The sequence below is a fragment of the Vulpes vulpes genome, chromosome 9 (assembly GCF_048418805.1).
Source record: "Vulpes vulpes isolate BD-2025 chromosome 9, VulVul3, whole genome shotgun sequence".
NCBI classification, from domain to species: domain Eukaryota; kingdom Metazoa; phylum Chordata; class Mammalia; order Carnivora; family Canidae; genus Vulpes; species Vulpes vulpes.
This window is the reverse complement of record NC_132788.1, coordinates 60,325,808-60,346,986: the sequence shown is the minus strand read 5'-3', so window position 1 is coordinate 60,346,986 and position 21,179 is coordinate 60,325,808. Positions and strand designations below refer to the sequence as shown.

At 41.4% G+C, this 21,179-nt stretch overlaps 1 protein-coding gene across 26 annotated transcripts in view; it reads left to right on the top strand.

The window, feature by feature from the left end:
- The window catches only part of ATG7 (autophagy related 7), a 235,071-nt gene that overhangs the window by 10,665 nt on the left and 203,227 nt on the right, over positions 1–21,179 (top strand). For 20 of the 26 annotated variants that reach the window (XR_003237720.2, XR_003237719.2, XR_011994314.1 and 17 more), the window contains 5 exons: positions 6,583–6,755; positions 7,688–7,742; positions 16,148–16,265; positions 18,092–18,169; positions 21,049–21,165. Coding sequence is in view for 11 of the 26 variants with exons in the window: in XM_026016844.2 (XP_025872629.1) it covers positions 6,593–6,755; positions 7,688–7,742; positions 16,148–16,265; positions 18,092–18,169; positions 21,049–21,165 (531 nt within the window). In the remaining 15 variants the exon portion in view is untranslated. Of the gene's footprint in view, positions 1–6,582; positions 6,756–7,687; positions 7,743–11,531; positions 11,642–16,147; positions 16,266–18,091; positions 18,170–21,048; positions 21,166–21,179 lie in introns of all 26 variants that reach the window. The other 6 variants (XR_011994320.1, XM_072720290.1, XM_072720291.1 and 3 more) reach the window with 2 other exon arrangements.

Sequence of the window (21,179 nt, the reverse complement as noted above, 5' to 3'; positions counted from 1 at the left end):
AGAGTTGCCAAGGCAGCACAGCAGTTGTGTTACAGGAGAACCAAGCAGCTTGATGTTTCTTCAGCATCTAGTCAGAGGAGTGGTGGCGCCTCCAGGGTGGCACCAGAAAAGTTGGGAGGCAGTAGTAGCAGGGGTCCTGGAAAAAGTAGGAAGGAAGCCGAGGGTCCTCGAACTACAGCCTGCAGGTTAGATCCTGACCAAGGCCTTTTTGTGTGTGTGTAGTCCATGAGCTAAGGATTGTTTTTACATTTTTTAAGAGTTGTAAAACAGGAGGAGGAACTATGACAGAAACTTTTGGCATGCAGTGTTTAAAATATTTACTATCTGGCCCTTTTCAGAAAAAGCCTGCCAAGCCCTCGTCTCGTCTGATTGCCTGATACAGTAATCCTTTGAACAATATGACTTGGCTAATAATCATCTAATATATGCTCGGACACTTCCACTAATGGAAAATTCATTATCTCTCCAGCCAATCTGTTTCTTATTTGGACAATTCAGGCTATTAGTAATTTTTAAAATCTGCTGTAATTTTTTTTTTTAATCTGCTGTAATTTATCTCATTATAGCATCCATCTATTGGCCTTTTGTGGGGGAAGAGTGCTATTATTGCATGTCAACATTTACTGAGCTCCTAATATATTCTAGACAGTGTGCTGAGTGCTGAAGAAAGATGAGTAAGACATGGTTGTTGCATCAGAGCTCTCTCAGATGTTTCTTGGAATTAAAGCAGCTATGCTGGTAGTTTTTGGTGTGTTTCATTCCCCATCTTGCCATTGGGTTGGGGCTTTTTTCTTTATTTATTTCTGTATTATTCCACATGCACACAATTCATTGAATTTCAAACACTATACAAAGGGAATAGGGCCATACAGTGAAAATAAGTCTCTCCCCACCCTTGTCTCCTGATTCCATAGCTGCTTTCTTGGGAGGCAACCATTGTTACCCATTTCCTGTGGGGATTTGACTTTAAAGAACAGCAGGGGATTTGACTTTACAGACTTAGAAATGGTAAAGAAACTTTTGGTAAATAGTCAGATAGTGGTGTTTTTTGAGCTCCCACTTGGGTAAATTGCTGAGTGTGATTTCATTTTGTTTTCATAAGACCTGAAATTTGCACCGCCTTTGCGTGGTACACACAGACCCAGAGAGTTTGTATTGCTTAACTACCTACCTGCTACTTCAATTAAATCTTGACTGGATGTTTTTATTACTGCTAGGCTTTTTGTTCATGACAGCATTGAATCCTCATCAAAGTCTTTCCTCTTTCAGTGGAAGTGACACAATCCCATCTTGTGTAACTTCTGGGTTTCACATCCTGAATATAGTAGAAATAGTTAGAAATAAAGTTGAGGGACGCCTGGGTGGCTCAGCGGTTGAACATCTGCCTTTGACTCAGGGTGTGATCCCCGGGGTCCAGGATCAAGTCCCACATCAGGCTCCTCTGGAGAGCCTGCTTCTCCCTCTGCCTGTGTCTCTGCCTCTGTCTCTCTCTCTCTGTCTCTCATGAATAAATAAATAAAATCTTAAAAAAAAAAAGTTGAACCACATTTATATTGATGCCCCTGTCAGTTTCCTTCCTTGAATATGTCAGTATGTGGTGTTGAAGTATGATAGAAGTAATCTTTAATGTTCTAAGTTAAGTAAGCAGAGGCCAGAATTCTCACCTTGTGCTGTCTTGGGTTGTATAGGCATGTAATTTTTTAGGAAGCACGTGATGTTTGGATCTAGGTTAGTGACACATAAATTACTTTGCACCTATTAACTCACTGCTCCCTCCAGGATTCCATTTTGATCATTGCTTCTTAAATTTTTCCTTCCAGCTTAAGGAAGATAGCAGTGTGACACAGATATATGGGTTCCTAAGTGATAGATTTATATTTGAGTATGGTATTTAGATATTTCCAGCAGTGTCCTCATCACATGTTGCTGCTGCTTAGGACCTTTCTGTTTTCTTAGCCTGTCAAGCAGCAGTTCAGTGGCTGAATACCAACCATATCCTCTTGTGAAATAGACCCTTGGGTTCTGTTTGAAATTTCTCAAAGATCAAATAAGTCAGAAAATGTTTGAAGGATGTGCCTCTTATGCAGATTACTTTGTTAGTATGCCCATCTGTTATCTCCTTTTTTTAAAAAAAATTTATTTATTTATTTATTTATTGAGAGAGAGAGAGGCAGAGACATAGGCAGAGGGAGAAGCAGGCTCCATGTGGGAAGCCTGACATGGGACTCGATCCCAGGACTCCAGGATCATGCCCTAAGCCGAAGGCAGATGCTCAACCACTGCACCACTCAGGCATCCCCCATCTGTTATCTCCTAAGTGATCTTCCTGATTTACTTTTTCCCAGCTGTTGAAGTGCAGTATAGATGAGAGTTTTCTCTTTTGTCTCGCACTGGTAAAATTCCATGGGGATGACCTTAGCAGGTCATCCAAATGATGATGAGTTACTGTTGACCTTTAAGAGTAAGTTGGGGATGACTAAAGCATGTAGGGGCCTGATGACCCATCACACGGAGGCTTTCAAAGATCCATTTGTACCACTGTATGCTTCTGTGTTGATTTCCTTCCATGTTGGATGATTACTCTGACTGCAGCTTTTTTCTTTTGACTGTTGGAGAGGAAGTTAGTATGTAAATGTTTTTCAAAATGGTTATCTTTTAGTATATATGTGGCTGGTGGGCAATATAAAGGCTCTGAAAAGGGGTGTCTTCCTTCAAGGCAGTACAGCGTAGTAATGACAGTTGGGGCTTTGAAGCTGGTTGACCTGGGTTATAATCTTAGCTCTTCTCCTTTCTGAATGACTCTGGGCATGTTACTTGATATTTCAGTGCCTCCATTTCTCTTCTGTAAAGTAGGCACCATGCAACCACTTCGGGGTTATCATAAGATAATGTGTAAAATGTTTAGTGCTTGGCACCGAATAAAGATTCACTTAGAATAGTTACTACTAGTACTGCTATTACTTAAAAAGTTATAAAAAGAGTATGATCAAAAAAGCAAGTATGATTCATGATGGTATAAATGATGGTATAAATGCTCTAATGGAAATTTTCTTTTTTATTTTTTAAAAAATATTTTATTTATTCATGAGAGATGGGGTGGGGGCAGAGACAGGCAGAGGGAGAAGTAGGCTCCCCACAAGGACCCCGATGTAGGACTCAATCCCAAACCCCGAGATCATGCCCTGAGCCGAAGGCAGACGCCCAACCGCTGAGCCAGTCAGGCATCCCTCTAATGGAAATTTTCATCTGTCATCATGGGGAAGGGAACCATGGATGCCCACTGACAGTGGGTATTAGTGAGAGCTTTATAAATAATCTTAATTAGATGAGAAGGAATTTTCCTGGTAGAGATGAGGAGAGGTTTCCTAGGGAAAGGAAAGCAGACTGAGACAGTGTGGACACCTTACTCTCTGTGGAGTTAGGTGGTAAGCTTTTGTTTGTTTAAAGAAGGGAGCCCCTGTGAGCAGATCAGTACTGGTGGCAGTGTGACATCTTGTTTGGAGAGTACAGAGACAGAAGGCAGTGACCTCTGAGCATGTTACTGTAGGAGCTGAGGTGTGAGATGGTGGGCCTGACATGTGGCAGCAGGGATGGAGAGGAGGGAAGCCGATTGAACAGGAAGCACGAAATTGTATGAAGAGTGTGGACATATGGAATTGGATCCTTGTCCTCCCCAGTTCACCCCGCTTTCCAACCTGTATGTCCTTCTGTGGACTTCCTACTTCTTTGAACCTCAATTTCTTCCCCTGTAAAATTGGAACCGTCACTTCTTAGGGCTTTCCGGTGGAATACATTCAGGTGCACACTCCTGCAGCAGTGCCCAGTCCTGGGCAGTGCTCAGTAGCTGTTCCCTTCCTCCCATTCTAGAGGCCCATTTAAGGGTGAGCCTCTAGCAATTGCTGACCTCCTGAACGTTAGAGAAGAAGTGAAGATGACTGAGGTTTTGACCTCAGATGTAGGTGATACTATTAAGTATCTAAGGTGATACTATTAAGTAAACTAGGACAAATTGGAAAAGGGATAGAGGGCAGCCTGGGTGGCTCAGCAGTTTAAGTGCCTGCCTTCCGCCCAGGGCGTGATCCTGGAGTCCTAGGATCGAGTCCCACATCGGGCTCCCTGCGTGGAGCCTGCTCCTCCCTCTGCCTGTGTCTCTGCTTCTCTCTCTCTCTCTCTCTCTCTGTCTATCATGAATAAATAAATAAAATCATTAAAAAAAAAAAAAGAAACATGTAGGGTCCACTTAACCGTGGATTCTTTAAAAAAAAAAAAAAAAAAGGAAAAGGGATAGAATTTAGGGAAAAGAAATGTTCAGATTGGAGTTTGTCAAACTTGAGATGTCTCTGAGAAATCCAAGTCCTGGCTTTAAAACATACTTATACAGCTAACCCTTGAACAACATGGTGGATAGAGGTATAACTTTTGACTCCCTGGAACTTAACTACTAGTAGCCTACTGTTGACCAGAGGCCTTACTGATAACATGAACAGTCAATTAACACATAGCTTCTAGGTTATATGTCTTATATACTGTATTCTTACAATAAAGTAAGCTAGGGAAAGGAAAATATTATTAAGAAAGTCATAAGGAAAATACATTTATAGTACTGTACCATATTGAAAAAACTCCATGTACAAGTGCACTCATGCAGTTCAAACCTGTGTTGTTCAAGGGTCAACTATATATGTTGGTCAGTTGTATCTGGCATATAGATAGAAATTGATGTAGAGAGGTGCCTGGGTGGTTCGGTCAGGTAAGCATCTGCCTTTGGTCAGGTCATGATCTCAGGGTCCTGGGATCGAGCCCCACATTGGGCTCTCTGCTCAGGTGGGAGTCTGCATTTCCCTTTCCTTCTTCCTTGGCTCTCTCTCTCTCACACACAAATAAACAAAACCTTAAAAAAAAGAAATTGATGTAGAAAATGAGTAAGTTTGCTTTTGAGAAGCTTACAGACCAAGGAGAGGTCTGACCATGGAATCTTTCAGAAACCAATAGTGGAAAGCATTGTGGAGGAAGAATAGAGGGGAGCGATTGGAGGAGGCTGTTGGGTGTTCTAACCCCATGTTTCTCAACACGAAGGCCCCAGGTCACCTATATGAGGATCTGTTTTCTCTGTTGGGCATTGAAGCCCCGGTGCATGGGATCTATGAGCTTTCCCTGCGCCTGTGGAAATAGGTGTGACCTGGGAAAAGATGAACATTTGGAGAGTACAGAATTCTAAAAAGCTTTTCCAATAACTAAAAGCCAGAAATTATTTATTTAACATGGGACGGGGGTACATATAAATATGTTTGAAATGATTTGGAGGTGGGGCCTCCAAAACTAAGAGTGGCAGTGGCCTAAAACCATCAAGATAGTATCAAACTTGAATCAGACCTGCCAGTCCAACCTGGAGACTCCTCACCTTCACCCTCCCTTTTCCCCTCCAGCAGGTGGACCCCAGGCATTCTTAGTCTTTAATAAGCCCTCACACTGGGAAAAGTTTGAAAACCTTTGGTCAGATGTCTGAAGCATGATTTGAGAGTGCATACTGAGGCAGTGGGAGTTTTTTTAAAGAGCTTCTTCCCTGAGACTTCCTCCAGTTCTGCCCCATACTCATCTCTTTCTGGATTTTTAGCACTTTCATGTAGTGATAACTTTGCATTTTACCATCTAGTTATTATCAGTCGAAAGCTCATTACCTCTTAATTTCAAAATCAAACAAGTTTGGAAAACTGAAAGCTATGTAATAATCTTGGCTCAAAATTCAGACAATAAAAGATGTGAACTGTTGTCATCTAGCATGACTCTTCATCCATTCTGCTGAAGAAATGTTATTGTATCTGGTCATAGGGAAATTAGGGTGGAGAGTGAAGAGACCTCTCCCACTTTTGCTTTTTGGATATACTGGGTTCCTCTAGTATTGTACTTCTCTAACTGGGGGTGGTATCCCCCTGAGAGTGTGCAGAGACAGGGGAGTTATAGTGCACACATGCATGATTGCCTGTAGGGTCATATTTATTTGATGATATTGGGGGATGGGGAATGAAATATTAAAATCCGTATAGTAAAGAAAATGCACATTTTCCATGCATTTAAAAGGTAAAATATGTGATATAAAAAAATGCAGGTTAGATGGGCAAAAATTTCTTCATTCTCCTCAGTGGGAGGTGCTCAAGTACTGCTGTCACTCAGAGGTCTGACAGTTGGCTCTGTTGTGTTTCTGGCCAATTGGGCTTGGGTTTTGCACTTGTGAAGTTCTCCAGGACCATACAGGAGGGCAGATATTTATGAGACAGGGATTATGTCAGGGAAGGAATAGCACTTGTGCAGCATCAGACTGACTTGAATGAAAAGGGAAGATGTACAGAGGTAAAGGCCAGAAAGGCCTCAGAGAAAGGGCTTTACTTTACTTAGACAATCAGTTGTGTCATCAGGAGGCGAAACTTGGCAACATAGGCAGATTACTCAGGATGGTTTTCAGTTATGTCTTCAGGTAGCCTGTGTATCTCCCATCACTTTTTGTTTTGATTATGCCTTATTACATATGTTTTTTTCCTCATATTTTGCGGTGTTTTGCTGTGTTCTGTTTTGTTTTTTTTTTAGGAGGCATCAAATGATGGCAGCAGCTTTGGGGGATCCCGGGCTCTCCAAATTGCTGTTTGCTCCCTTTAGCAGTGCCTTGGATGTGGGATTCTGGCATGAGTTGACCCAGAGGAAGCTGAATGAGTATCGGCTAGACGAAGCTCCCAAGGATATTAAGGGCTATTACTACAATGGTAGGCAACAGTAAACTCCATCGTCTTTTGTTATGTTCTCTGCCCTCCAGTATAGGGTCAGCTTTCCTTCAGAAAAGGGACACCCTTGTCTTTTATAATTAATACCCTTCACTGGTTTCTATTTTACTTCCCAACTGTCTTTAATTAATTAATTAATTAATTAATTAATTTTTATTTGAGTGTAGTTCACACACAGTGCTATGTTAATTTCAGATTTACAATATAGTGATTTGACACGTTTATATATTATGCTGTGCTCACCACAAGTGTAGCTACCGTCTGTCACCATACAATGCTACTACAATAACATTAGTTATATTCTTGAGGCTATACCTTTTATCCCCATTTTACTTCCTGACTTTTAACACAAGTTCATTTTCACTTTTCCTCTGTTGTGGGGAAAAGAAAGTGAGTAGTGAGACTCCAGTTATTAATCCAAAAAATCAATACCTATTGCTTAGAATTGCTGAGGGAGGAGATTGGAAACTCTTTTTCTCTGATGAAATTTTTTTAAAGATATTTATTTATTTATTTATTTATTTATTCATTCATTCATTCATTCATTCATGAGAGACAGAGAGAGAGAGAGAGAGAGAGAGAGGCAGAAAGAGAGGGAGAAGCAGGCTCCATGCAGGGAGCCCGATGTGGGACTCGATCCCAGGACTCCAGGATTATGCCGTGGGCTGAAGGCAGACGCTAAACTGCTAAGCCACCCAGGGATCCCCTGATGAATTTTTTTTATATTCTTGATAAATTCCTCAAATTCAGAAAAGCTCTGGCATCTTCCACTAAGTCCCTATTGAATATGGATGACCAGGAATTTGGACAGGGCACTTAGTACTCAAGAAAGAGAACAAAATTATTCACAGATGTTTTAGTTATGAATGCTATTGCTGACTCATAATGGAAAATGTGATAATGCTTCTGTCCAGGTGATTCTGCTGGGCTGCCAGCTCGCTTAACGTTGGAGTTCAGTGCTTTTGACATGTGAGTATTTTTCTGCTTAAAATCTAAAATGTTTGTTTTTTGTGAGGAATGAGCATCCTTAACCTTGCACCTAGATGGGCTGCAGGGAGAACTGGGGGAACGACCAGAAGCAGGGCCATCTCCCCAGTTCTCTTGTAGCCCCTATTGCACAGAGACATGTGCTAAATGCTTAGGACTACTGGATTATTTTTTCAGCAGATAATTATCAGAGCTTATTAGGTGCCAAGTATCTAGATTGATTGAGACTTAGATAATATCCTTTCTGCTTTTGATTTTAGTTAATATTTTGTGATTCCTTATTGGTACTTCTTGACTTACTCCTTCAGTTGCTTATCCATGGGCATCAGTGAACATTTATTAGGCTACTTCTGTATACAAGCCACTGTGTAAGGTATTATACAAAGAAATATGACATATACCCCCAAAAAGTTGTTAGTCTTTTTTCTTATTGGCGGCCATAGGGAGTGCTGGAGAGAAGAGAGATATTTATTGACTTGATTATATGGGTGTTTGCACATATGTAATCCTTTCAGACCTGCCAGATGTGACTTTTCTTTTTTCCAGACAAAGAAACCATGGGTCAGAAGGTAAAATGGCTTGCCCAAGGTCATAGGTGGCTAAATTTAGGAAGCAGAGATGAGAGAAAAGTACAATCTATTTCCCAGGTTGTAGTCTGAGTAGCTGGGGGCATTTTGTTATCTTCCACAGAAATAGACCAGGAGGGGGATTTGATTTTCAGGAGGATGTACACTTTGTTTAAAACATACTGAGTTTGAGATGGCATCATCTGGCAGAAATGTCCAAGAGGCACTGGAGTCAAGGAGGAAGGGTCATCCATGTAGAGGAGATCATGGGGCTATCATATAAGAAGAACAAAGGGCCAGAACAGTGAATGAATCTGATGAGGGAGTGCAAGAAGGAAGATACAGAACTCTCAAAGGAGATGAGAATTGTCGGAGAGGAAGAAGAACCAGAAAAGTGTTACAGAAACCAAAGATGGATGCTTTCAGGAAGGAAAGAGTTGATCAACATGTGAGAAGCAGAAAGGTCAGTGTTCAGTGCAAGGGCCATTGGATTTGTTGATTAGGCTGTTTGTAGTTCCAAACTGAATTCCACATGGGAGGGTGGAGCTGAAACCATATTGAGGGGCTATACAACAATTAATGGTTGAAGAATTGAAGGCTTCAGGGTAGTCAGTGTTTTTTGCTTTCTCCACATTAGCAGTGTCAAGATGTAGGCTATGAGAAAAGCCAAGCGGTCTTTGTAAGGACTGCCTGGCTTTTGAAAGTAGCAATAGTCAAAGGTTAGGGTATTGCAAGTAAAGTATCCCTAGAATATATTTTTTATTTTTATTTTATTTATTTGTTTTTGGCTTTTTTAAGTTTTTATTTTAATTCCAGTTAGTTAATACAAGGTATTATATTAGTTTCAGGTGTATAATATAGGAATTGAACAGTTACACACCTTACCCGGTGCTTATCATGACATCGTACTCCCTAATCCCCATCACCCATTTAACCCATCTCTTCATCCTCTTCCCCTTTGCCATCCATCCATTTGTTCTCTATAATTAAGACTCTGTTTCTTGGTTTCTCTCTCTCTCTCTCTTTCTCTCTCTCATCCCCTTTGCTCATTTGTTTCTTAATTTCTTAAGTAAGTGATATCATATGTATTTGAGTTATTTCACTCTCTGGTTCCATCCATGTTGTTGCAAATGGCAAGATTTCATTCTTTTTTCGGGCTGAATAACATTCCATTGTATGTATCTACCGCATCCTCTTTATCCATTCATCAATTGGTGGACATTTGGGCTGCTTCCATAATTTGACAGTTGTAAATAATTCTGCTGTAAGCATAGGGGTGCATACATCCCTTTGAATTAGTGTTATTGTCTTTTTTGGGTAAGTAGCCAGTAATGCAGTTACTGGATCATACAGTACTATATCTTTAATTTTTTGAAGAAGCTCCATAGTGTTTTCCACAGTGTCTGTACCAGTTTACATTCTTACCAGCAGTGCATGAGGATTCCTTTTTTCCCATATCCTTGCCAACACGTGTTGTTTCTTGTGCTATTGATTTTAGGCATAGAATATATTTTTAAAATCTCTCAAAAGTCAACACATTTGATTCCTCTATCTCAAATTGCAAAACTTAACTGTATAACATAAATCCAAGCTGATACTAGTCCTTTCCCCTATCAAATCCCATGTAAATCAGGGATTTGATATGCTGAAATAAATAATATGCCACACTTTGAGAGGAAAGAATGGCTTAGGAAAAATAAACAAAACATGGTCCTGTTAAAAAATATATTAGTCTTTATATCTTTAAAAGGTATGTGTTGGTGTTTCTTGTTCTCTTCAGACCTTTCTTGCTCTGTAATAAATTCCTTGTGATTGCTTGTCAAAACAAATCCAATCCTGATAATCTCTCTCTTGTTTTGGTAGAGATTAATTTACCTTTGAAGCAATTATAAGATAATAAGGAAAATAACCCACAGTATACAATCATTAAATTGTCTGAAGATGTTCAAGGGGGCATATCAACAGTGTAGTTTTAGTGTGATCTGAAGAATCTAACATTAATTGCCAGTTAGACTTACTCTCATCTTTATTTTGGAACTAGACTGAAGGGTTATATTTTTTAATAGATTTTAATAATTTTATTCTTTGGAACAATTAATTATAGGAAAAAGCAATTCACAGAAGTTAGGTTTTGATCTTATTACAAAATCCAAACATCTTAAACTTGAACAATCCAGAAATTTTAGTTGATGAAGGTAAGAAAATCTGATTGGGCAGCTATGACTTTCACATGAATGGCTCGATTTGACTAGTCCCATCTTTTCATTGTGCTGTTAAATACCCGCAGTATACAAGGGTGTGTGCTGGGTTGTTGGGGAGATGGGCAGGAATGAAGCATGCCCTAGTGGTGGAGCTGGAGCTGGCCGACCTGATATCTGTAGCGGGTTAACTCTGTTACCTAGAGTAAGTGCTTTTAGTTTCCTCATCTTCAGTTTCCTCATCTCTGGCACTTGGCTTCTGACATTCCTTTTGGTTTTACAAGTCTGTGATTTTCTGAATCTGTCTTAGGATGACTGGTGCTTTTGGTCTGAGTGTTTGTGTCCCTGCCAAAATTCATATGTTGAAAACCCTGTGCCCACAGTGATGGTATCAGGAGGTGGGGCCTTTGGGAGGGAGTTAGGTAATGAGACACAGGCCTTATAAGTGGGACCAGTGCCTTAACAGACCCCCAGAGATGGATACACATCATCTACCACTTGAGGACATAGTGAGAAGTGTGTAGTCTGTGACTGGAAGAGGGCCTTCACCAGAACCTGACCATGCTGGAACCTTGATCTTGGATTTCCAGCCTCTAGAACTATGAGAAATAAATCATAAGCCACCTGGTCTGTGATGTTTTGTTATAGTAGCCCAAAAAGGCTAAGAGAGCTAGGGAGTTTAATGTAAGTGCTTGGAGCTCCACAGAAGAAAGGAGTTCTTCATATCCAAATTATTTTCATTATTATTCTTTCTTTGTTTTATTGCTGTACATCTGCATGGGTTTGTAGGGAAATTGTTTATAAATCTGTTCATCAGATGTTGAATGCCTCTTATGTGCAGGATGTATAGGTGGTAGGAATGCAAAGACTTAGGAAACACAGAGCTCTGGATAGAGGTAGAAGATAAGTATTTGCATTGTAGTATGTTCTGTGCTGCAATAAAAGTGAAGGTGTAATAGTTATTTCAGAAATACTTATTGATTGCTTCCTCTGTGTTTTGACAATAGGATGTGCTAGGCACTGGTCGTGCAGAGAGGAATAAGATACAGCTGAAGAGCTAAGAGTCCTAGTACTCATTTATAGATGCCAAGAGTATCTCAGCTTTTCATAGCATCAGGTAAATCCCTTATCCTCTGAGTCCCTGGAAGCCTAATGGGTGTCTGCCAGCAGTTAGCACTATAAGGTCCTGTTCTCCACATCACATTAGGTGAATTAGCAGTCAAGTAGTATTTCATTAGTCATCAGCCATCTTGCACTGGAGAGAGCTGTCTTAGGGTAGGGTGTACTGCCAAACAAGACCCCAAAATGTAATGATCCAAATACAGAGGAGGGGATCCCTGGGTGGCGCAGCGGTTTCGCGCCTGCCTTTGGCCCCGGGCCGCGATCCTGGAGACCCGGGATCGAGTCCCACGTCGGGCTCCCGGTGCATGGAGCCTGCTTCTCCCTCTGCCTATGTCTCTGCCTCTCTCTCTCTCTCTCTCTCTGTGACTATCATAAATAAATAAAAATTAAAAAAATTCAAATACAGAGGAGGTTTATTTCTTGCCCATTTAATAGTCTAGGACTGGGATTCAGTGTTCTTACCTCTATGTTTCCATCATTCTGGAGGGCTTGTCTGTGTGTGCTGCTTAAAACTGAACTGAATCGTCAGGGGGCACCTGGCTGACTCAGTCAGTGGAGAATGTGACTCTTGAACTGAGCGGTGGGAGTTCAAGCCCCATGTTGAGCATAGAGCCTACTTAAAAAAAAAGTATCTTAAATTCTGCATATGAGTGAAATCATGTGGTATTTAAACAGAACAGATGAACATAGGGGGAGGGAAGGAAAAATAAAATAACAGAGAGGGAGACAAACCACGAGAAGACTCCTACCTAGAGGAAACAAACTGAGGGTTGCTGGAGGGGAGGTGTATGGGGGAATGGAGTAACTGGGTGGTAGGCATTAAGGAGGGCACTTAATGTGATGAACACTGGGTGTTATATGCAAGTGACTAATCACTAAATTCTACCCAAAAACTAATACTGTACTATATGTTAACTAATTTGGTTTTAAATAAAATCTTGAAAGAAAGAGAAAAAACAAGTAAAAAAAACCCACCAGCAACCTGAATTGTCACTTTTTACCTTGCGAAGCAGAGACATGTGTCACTTAGGTTCCATTGGGGAGAGCGTGGGCCCTCACCTGTGTTGCAAGGAAGACTGGGAAGCATGGTGCCCCACTACAAGCAGCATATATGTACTTTATTTCTGCTTAAGAAGGGAAGAATAGATTTCAGTGAAAAATCTCTGCATAAATGTGAAACTGACCCATTAAAACAAAAGTTTTCCTTTCTATGGGCTTCTTTCCCTTTAGGAACATTTATCTTTGCAGTCAGAAGAAATATTCTCTTTTCTAAGCCTCAAGTTGGACTTAACTAGAGAAATAGAAGGCATAACCATTGCCCTCAAAAAAACTTTAAAAAATAGTTAAGGGAGATCCCTGGGTGGCTCAGCAGTTTAGCGCCTGCCTTCGGCCCGGGGCGTGAGCCTGGAGTCCCAGGATCGAGTCCCACATCAGGCTCCCTACATGGAGCCTGCTTCTCCCTCTGCCTGTGTCTCTGCCTCTCTCTCTCTCTGTGTATCTCTTATGAATAAATAAATAAAATCTTAAAAAATAAAAAAATAAAAAATAGTTAAGGAAATGAGACTCATATGCAAAATCATCTGGGCAGGACACAGGCTCTCTTAATCTCTGCTATCTTGTTAGCCCCTAACACAGATCTGACATGTACTAGTTGCTCAAATAACTTGAAATCAATTACAAGCAGTCTAAATGCATGGTTGTCTAAAATGGGATGTGGTGTGGTTGGTGGGAAAGACAGCAGTGGAGTCTGTTAGCGGATATTGCAAAACAGATTCTCAAATTATTACAGCAAGCAGGAGATAATGGCACATGCCCCCAGACTGAGTGTGACTTCTAGGTTCCCAGAGTTCCTCATGGGCATGCAGAGCTGTGCATGTGGAGCAGAGATTCAAAAACTACCTCTGCTTTCTTCTGAGGGATTTATTCTGTCCTGGCCACTACCCTGCCTGTTTTGAGGGTTCTGGCTACATGCCTGCCTTTGGCCAGATGTGAATAACAGGTGCTAACCAGCTTCAGTACTTTCCTCAGTAAGTCCTGGGAGACTGAATGAAGTGAAAGCCAAGTTTCTAGAGCTAGCATCCTCAAGCAGGCCCAGCCTTGTGGCCTTTCTAAGATCAGTCCTTTACCTGGTTAGTCTGCACAGCATTGTGAGTTTGCTGCTGGCTTTCGTATATGGGGAAGATTTCTAATTCTGATCTTTTAACAGTGTTATTGAGATATAATTTACATATAAAACTGACCACTTTCAAATGTATAATGCAGCAGTTTTTAGTGTATTCACAAGGTTTTGCAGCTGCCACCACTAATTCTAGAACATTTTCATCACTCCAGAAAGCAAGCCTATACCTGTTAGCAGTTACTCTACATTCTTCCCTTCTCCCCCCGCCCCCCCCCCCCCCCCAGGCCTAGTAACTTCTAACCTAGAAAGTCTACTTTCTACCTTATGGATTTGCCTATTCAGGGCATTTAATATCAATGGAATTTGTAAGAAACTAAGTGTCTAGGACCAGGATGTATACTAAATTGTGTTGTATCCAAGTCCAGGGCTCTTTCTACTCTTCTTCTGAGCCATCTGTGTGAAACAAGTGAACTTGAACCTGGAGAGCTTGGCAGAATGGCTTTTCCTCCCCCATCACTTTTTAAATTCGTTTCCTTGGCTACCTTCCCTGGTGGGACTTTACTCCTGAAAAAGTCTTCTCCTTTGAAGCTTCACCTTGTCCTCACTGATTAACCTGCATGAGCACTATGTTCTAGGAGCCTGACCAGTGTGCTGGCAGTTGCTTGACTTTTCATGATGACACTTTGGCACTGCATTCACACACCTGGGACACTCCAGCACTTAGGAAAAAGGGTACCTTCTTCTTGTGCCTGTATCAGAATTAGATCAGAGCTTTGTTCTTTCTGTTTCAGCAGTAATTCATAAAGCCAAGTCTGAATGTCGGGGGCCTAGTATACCAACCACTGTGCTGCTTTCCTCCTCCCTCTCCGCTGAGTCTTGCCCTTTTGTGATTTCTCTTTCTCTTCAAAACTGTTTTTTGATGTCCTCCCACATGGATGAAAAATATTTTATTGGAGTAGAGTTGTGAGAAACAACATATGATTTGCTGACTTGTCCGCCTCCAAGGGAAAGCTCTGGCCATTGAAAGGTACTTTTTCCCTAGGACTTGGCATCTGAGCCCTGCAGGTAGCATTTGCCACAGCCTTTGCCACCCATCACACCTCTCCACACCTGTTCTAGGTTTCCATCTTTTCTCCTCGCAGCCCCTGTGAATCCAATTTTACACAGACTCCAAGAGATATGAGGTCTTTGAAACTGTACAATCAATAAAAATGCATTCTTTCTGCAGCAATTGTAATTGACAACAATATTAGGCTACTAATGAAATGGGTATTTTCATTTAGCATCTGTAACCTCTGAAACACAAATTAATCATTTCAGGGAAGAGGCCAGATGTTTCCACATCTGAGTTTGTATTCAGAATTAACTCATCTTCTGCTCCCCTGATTTTGATTACTCTGTATCATGTCACATGATAGATTGGCAGGTAGCCCAGGTATGACATTATCTGGGTGACTCAGACAACCACTAGGAGTTTGCTCTGCAGTGGCTCTGTGTGGAGCCTGTTTGGGTGGGGTGAGGTCTGGAGACATGTTCCCTGCCCTCAGGGAGCTTACTGTCCTCTAGTTGAGTGTGTATGATGGTCAGTCTTCAAGACACATTAAAATGTGGTGCTTGGGATGCCTGGATGACACAGTCGGTTTAGCGGTTATGCCTCTGCCTTCAGCTCAGGTCTTGACCCCTAGGGTCCTGGAATTGAGCCCTGCATTGAGCTCCCTGCTCAGTGGGAGCATGCTTCTCCCTCTCCCTCTGCCTGCCACTCCTGCTTATATTTTATCTGTCTGTCAAATAAAGAAATAAAATCTTTAAAAAATAAAATAAAATAAAATGTGATGCTCATTTTCCTCTGCCGGCCATAACCAGAGAAATGGGAGGGGCTTCCTGGAAGGGGAGGGTTTAGAGCAGGGCCTTGAAGCCTGAGAGTGTCTGAGTGGGAAGTAGGCAGCTTAGTACCTTCAGTACCTTGGAGTCTGCTAGTTCTGGCTTTAGAATACTGCTCTGCCTTTATGTGACCTTAGGCCAGTTACTTAAGCTTTTAACTGGGAGAAAGAGCTGTTAGGAAAATTCAACACTTGTATAGTTCTTGGCACAGTAGAACTTCAATAATTGATGTTTCCCTTTCAGGTTAAAGGAAAGAGTAAAAACTAGGTAATGAAATATTTGAGGGTGTAGTGGTGGGCAATGGAAGAGAGATAAGGGCAAAGGAATATACAGGCTTTTTTCATGCATATAATGCCTATTTTTTTTAGTTCTTAAGCAAGGATATTCATCTTTCCCCAAAGAAACATGTGATTAATCTTTCTTTACCCTATAGACTACTGTCCTTTGTCTCCCACTGCTGTCCTGGCTGTGCCTGCCTAACCATGTTTCTCCCCTGTCCAGGAGTGCTCCCACCCCAGCCCACTGCTGCCCAGCTGTTGGAACGCTCTTTAATACCAACACACTTGAGGCTTTCAAGGCCGCAGATAAGAAGCTACTTTTGGAGCAAGCAGCAGATGAGGTGAGCTGGGAAACGATGGGGTAGCATGGTAGGTCCAGTGTCTCTGATCACGTACATGGGTCTGGCATGGAAACAGGCATAGAGCAGGTACTTAAAGATAGCTGTGGGCTCTGGTTTATCTCGGAGAGAGTACTTGCAGCTCTCCCGTGTTGGTGGGAAGGTCAGGGAGAAGACCTTCAGGCTCTCAGCTGGGGATAGGCTGGAAAGTCCCGGCAGGGTAGTTGTAAAAAGCTTTGCTGCTGCTTTCAGTTAGCATTTGGAAGCAGCTTGACCCAGCCCTGAGAGTTCTGTTCCTGTGTCTGCATGCCTTTGTGTTCTCTGTTCTTTGTGCTTCCACTTTTAAGCACTGTAATGCTATCAGAAGTAATTGTAGAGTCTCTCTAGGATCTTTCGGGCTCCATCTAAACTACTCCATCTGATTTACAAGCTCCCTGTGGCCTGGCCTCTTTGGCCTTTCTCCCCTGTCATTCTTGCCCTTACCTTCTCTGACCCCCATCACAATAAATCACTTACAGTTCCTTCCCCTACTTTTGTTCTCACCCCTGTCTTTGGGATATAATATTCTCTCTGCCAAGAGTATCTTTCCCTTACTTCTTCACATCTGAGTGTTAGGAATTAAAATAGGAGAACAGTTTATTCCTATCCTCTCTAACCTACTTAATCAAGTGGTCTTCACACTAGTCTTAAAATAGAAAAGAGTCTTATTTATGTAGATGCCATGGTCAGAGAAGGAAATCTTCTCCCTTTGGTCCTGAGGAAGGCATCCTTTACATCCCTTGAGATGGGTATAGCTTGTGATACAGGGGATGATGGTGGTTTTCCTTGGCCTGCAATTTCACTGCTTCTAGGCTCCTGCTCTGGCTGCATATTTCAAAGCCTATCTCCAAAGAGTGGGGTCAGGTTCTTATCCATCATCAAAAATCACAGATTGTTCCCCACAGAAATCCCACCCCTTGCCCTGGGGCTCAGCCTTTATCTCCATCGACACTCCCCAGCAGTTCCCACACCCTTAGTTTCTCAGAAGTGGGGATCTGCTCTTCTCTGGTCCAGCTCCTCCAAGGTTATTATGTCGATGGCAGGAACTTCTCTTCCACTCAGTGGCTCCTATTGGTGCAACTGTTTGCCTTGCTTAGTGGACAGAGTTTAGCAGCTAATTTCAGCTGCTGAAACATCTTGTGATCAGCAGCTACAAACCATACCAGCTCTGCTTCTGGTCGTAATACTTGCTGAGTATGCATAAACTCATCATTCTCTTTCCTTCATGTCTCAGGGCAAGATAATCCCTCTTCTAGAAATCTACATCTAGTTCAGATCACTGCCTCCTAGAATTCCTCCTTTGCTCCTTGCCCTTCCACCTGCTCAGCCCAGTTTGGTGGCAGTTCCACCGAATTCCAGGAATTCCACATCCCTTTGAGGTAGCATGTCCTAACTGGTGGTGCACTCGGACATTTATGCCCATCTCCCTCACCAAACCCAAAGCTTCTTGAGGGTAGAGACTGTGTCTTTTATTCTGTAATCCTGATGTGCCTGGTAAGCTAGTAGGCAGTAAACTATTTCCCCCCTATTTGGGGGAAATAAGGAAGGCATGCTTGCCTCCTTGGATGCTGAGACTGACAAAGAGGAGGGTTACTGGGTTCTTTCAGTCTTTTCAGCGGCCACAGGGAGTGTGGCCAGAGTGAGGTAACAACCTACTTTACTGCCTGGGTTAAGTGGTGCTGGGCTTGGAGGAAAGAAGAGCTCGAAGCTTTTTGCCTCTGTGCTTCACTTGAGAGCGAAGTTCAGAGATGCCTGAGAACCTGCCTTGACACTTCTCTTTCTTATGACAGATATGGGAAGCCATAAAATCAGGCGCTGCTCTTGAAAACCCTGTCCTCCTCAACAAGTTCCTCCTCTTGACATTTGCAGTAAGTAAATGGACTCTTGGGTACATTTAGACTGCTGAAATGCACTGGCCAAGTCCAGGCTGCCGATAGGACACTGTGCTCTTTTCACTGAAGCTACTACCTGGTATAATTGAAGTCAGAGCTGTTCAAGAAACACTCATTTGATAAGTGGCCCCATAGTGCTGGCACTTAACACCAGTGGAAAACTAATTCATTCTTACTGACCATACTGATCATAATCACATGGTTTGTGTAACATGGTGACCCATGTCTTGTCATTCAGGACACAATAAAGTCAGCTTCAGGGAGTAGTGGTTCTTTGTTGCTAATGTCTTTTTTCAGTACAGTCCTTTGGAGATCAGTTGCTGGGTCCATCAACATAAGGAAAAGGTGACATCTTGGGGATCATGGCAATCCCCCAACAGTTTCTGGACTAGAGGAGTTCACACTACATAGTTTGTCCGTACAGCTGTGTTTCTTTTTAAGAATGAAAAATGATTTGTGTAAGTGTAACATCTGTTGCCTAGGGAAGTAGAAGGAAGGACCTGGTCTCTATGATGGGCAGTGTGGGAAAATGTAAGGGTGGATTATAGAGATACCAGCCACATACACACCTGTGTATGTGTATGTTTGTATGTCTGTGTATATATCTGCCCAAGACAAAGGAGAGAAGGATAAAAATCATACTGAAGGCCATGCCAAAGGGTGCTATTATATAAGGAGCACATTACCTAACGTGTTATAATGCTTTCTGTGTAATAGCGAGAGAGAGAGAAAAAAATGTGTAAATTCTTCATGAGATTATTGGCTGCAATTTGGCATTAATAATTTGCTTGTAAATTTGAGCAATTTTGTAGATCTGCTACTAAGAGATAAGTAATGCTAGGTAAGGATTTCTGGGTTCATTACTTTAATATTGATATATTTTCTGTACCAAGAATTCTCAGTAATAGAATCTGACAATTTGTGTTTAATGAGAAAAATAACATTAGCTCTTACTTAAAGTTTTAAGGCATTTCCTAGAGTTAGCATGTGTGTTGGCCCTGCTGCCCTTTTTACTGATCATTCTTACCTTGCCTTTAAAAAAAAAAAATTAAAAGTCTCTATCTTTTAAAATCTTCAAACACAAAGGGCTTTATGTTTAATTTAATCGAGGTCCTTTGTATCCTGAAAAGAATTCTAAGAAATTCAAGCCTTTTGACTTTTGAAGATGATCTGATAAAGCTTCTTAGAAATTGTGAAGTTTTTCATCTTGAATTGTTTAACCTTTGACTAAAGATCAGTTATGACAAATCATTTAAGTATAAAGAAGAGAGAATAATCTCTGGAGATGTTTTTACTTTCCTTTCTACTGTTTTTAGGACTCAAAGGAACAGGCACTTCATTAATTTCAATTTTGTATTTTGTTTTGCTGCTGTCAAAAGGGAATTTGTTCTTAGTTGATCAATTAATGGCAGAGTTAGAAACTGGAAACTATAATTACTATACTTCCTCATCCAGACACACGTTTATATATACATTTATATTCAAAAAGTTATCTAGTACAATTTCATTTATATGAAAAGCCCAGAATAGACAAATTCCAAAGCCCAGAATAGGCATGAAATAGGTGACTGGTTCCAAGGGGTGGGGGGGAGAGAAGAGAGAATGGGGAGCTCTGTGGATGGGTTTTTCTAACTAATAAATTGACAGAGGTGGGAGGGGCTCTACTATTAGAGTTTCTTTTTGGGGCAGTGAAAATGTTCTGCAGTTGAGTGGTGGTATAACCTTGTCAATATACCAGAAAACCACCCAGTTCTACACTTGAACATGGTAAATTTTCTGGTATGTGAGTTTTATCTCAATAAAGAGTCATCAAACAACTACCTATTCTTTATTCTTAGCAAGATTCAAGAAGCAATATTCATTAGCCAAAGATAGACTGATGGAGAAGCTGCCAACTGCCCATATAACTATGAGATCCCACCATAGGAGTGACTTAGGCCACAAAGGCTGCAAGAATCCAGAGGCAAGAGCATCCAGCCTGAGTGGGAAGTTTTCAAGATCAGCTTCATGAGTCATTGTCTCTGCCTTGCATCCCTTGGTGGAGGAGTGGTCAGATACATCCCTGAAGATGTAATCTCATGTCACTGATGTTCCTTTGTTCTCAGAACCTCTTCTGTGACCTGTGGCATTAATCATGGACTCACTTTGTCTCTGCCTCTACAGCTGTCTAAGGGCTGGACTGGGTTTTACTTATCTTTTTGTCAGAGTGTCTAATGTATTGCTTTGTACATAGCAAGTGCTTAATAGTTGCTGATCCAAATTTCACCAATGAGGCATTTCTGAAAGCATCATTTTATTATCCCAGGCATATATAGGTTATGGATAGCACAGCTTCTTCAATAACATGCTCAATGCATTTGATTATGAAGAGTGGTAACCATGTTTGGTGGTTGAGCCTCCCCAGATGGATTATGGAGTATGGATGATTGGTACCATGAACAGAGTTTAAATTTCAGAAACAGAATCTTGCCCCCTTCTCCACCACTCAGTATTTTTGTTTTATTGAGTTCTTCTTCCCCTCTGAGCTTTAGTTTTCTGTCCATTAAAAGGGATAATAGTTACTTCCAGGAGTGGTTTTGTATATTAAACAAGGATGATGATAATTGTCAACACTTTCTGTTAGCAAGTGGCTGATATGTTTATCATGAGATATTCGTGTGTGGTGTGTAGGAATACTTTAAGAGAAATTCTGTATTCTATCATGAGTTCTATAGAAGATGAGACTTTCTGACCAGCTGATCCTATCTTTTGTGCATCAGTGTGTCTGTCTACATGGCGGTGGGGAATTACATTAATAGTTGCATTTCAATTTAATCATTGGTGCTACTCTGATATCCTCTGTCATATTCTTCTAGGATCTAAAGAAGTACCACTTCTACTACTGGTTTTGCTTCCCTGCTCTCTGCCTTCCAGAGAGTATACCCCTCATCCAGGGTCCAGTGGGCTTGGATCAAAGGTTTTCGCCAAAACAGGTATCAACAAATAA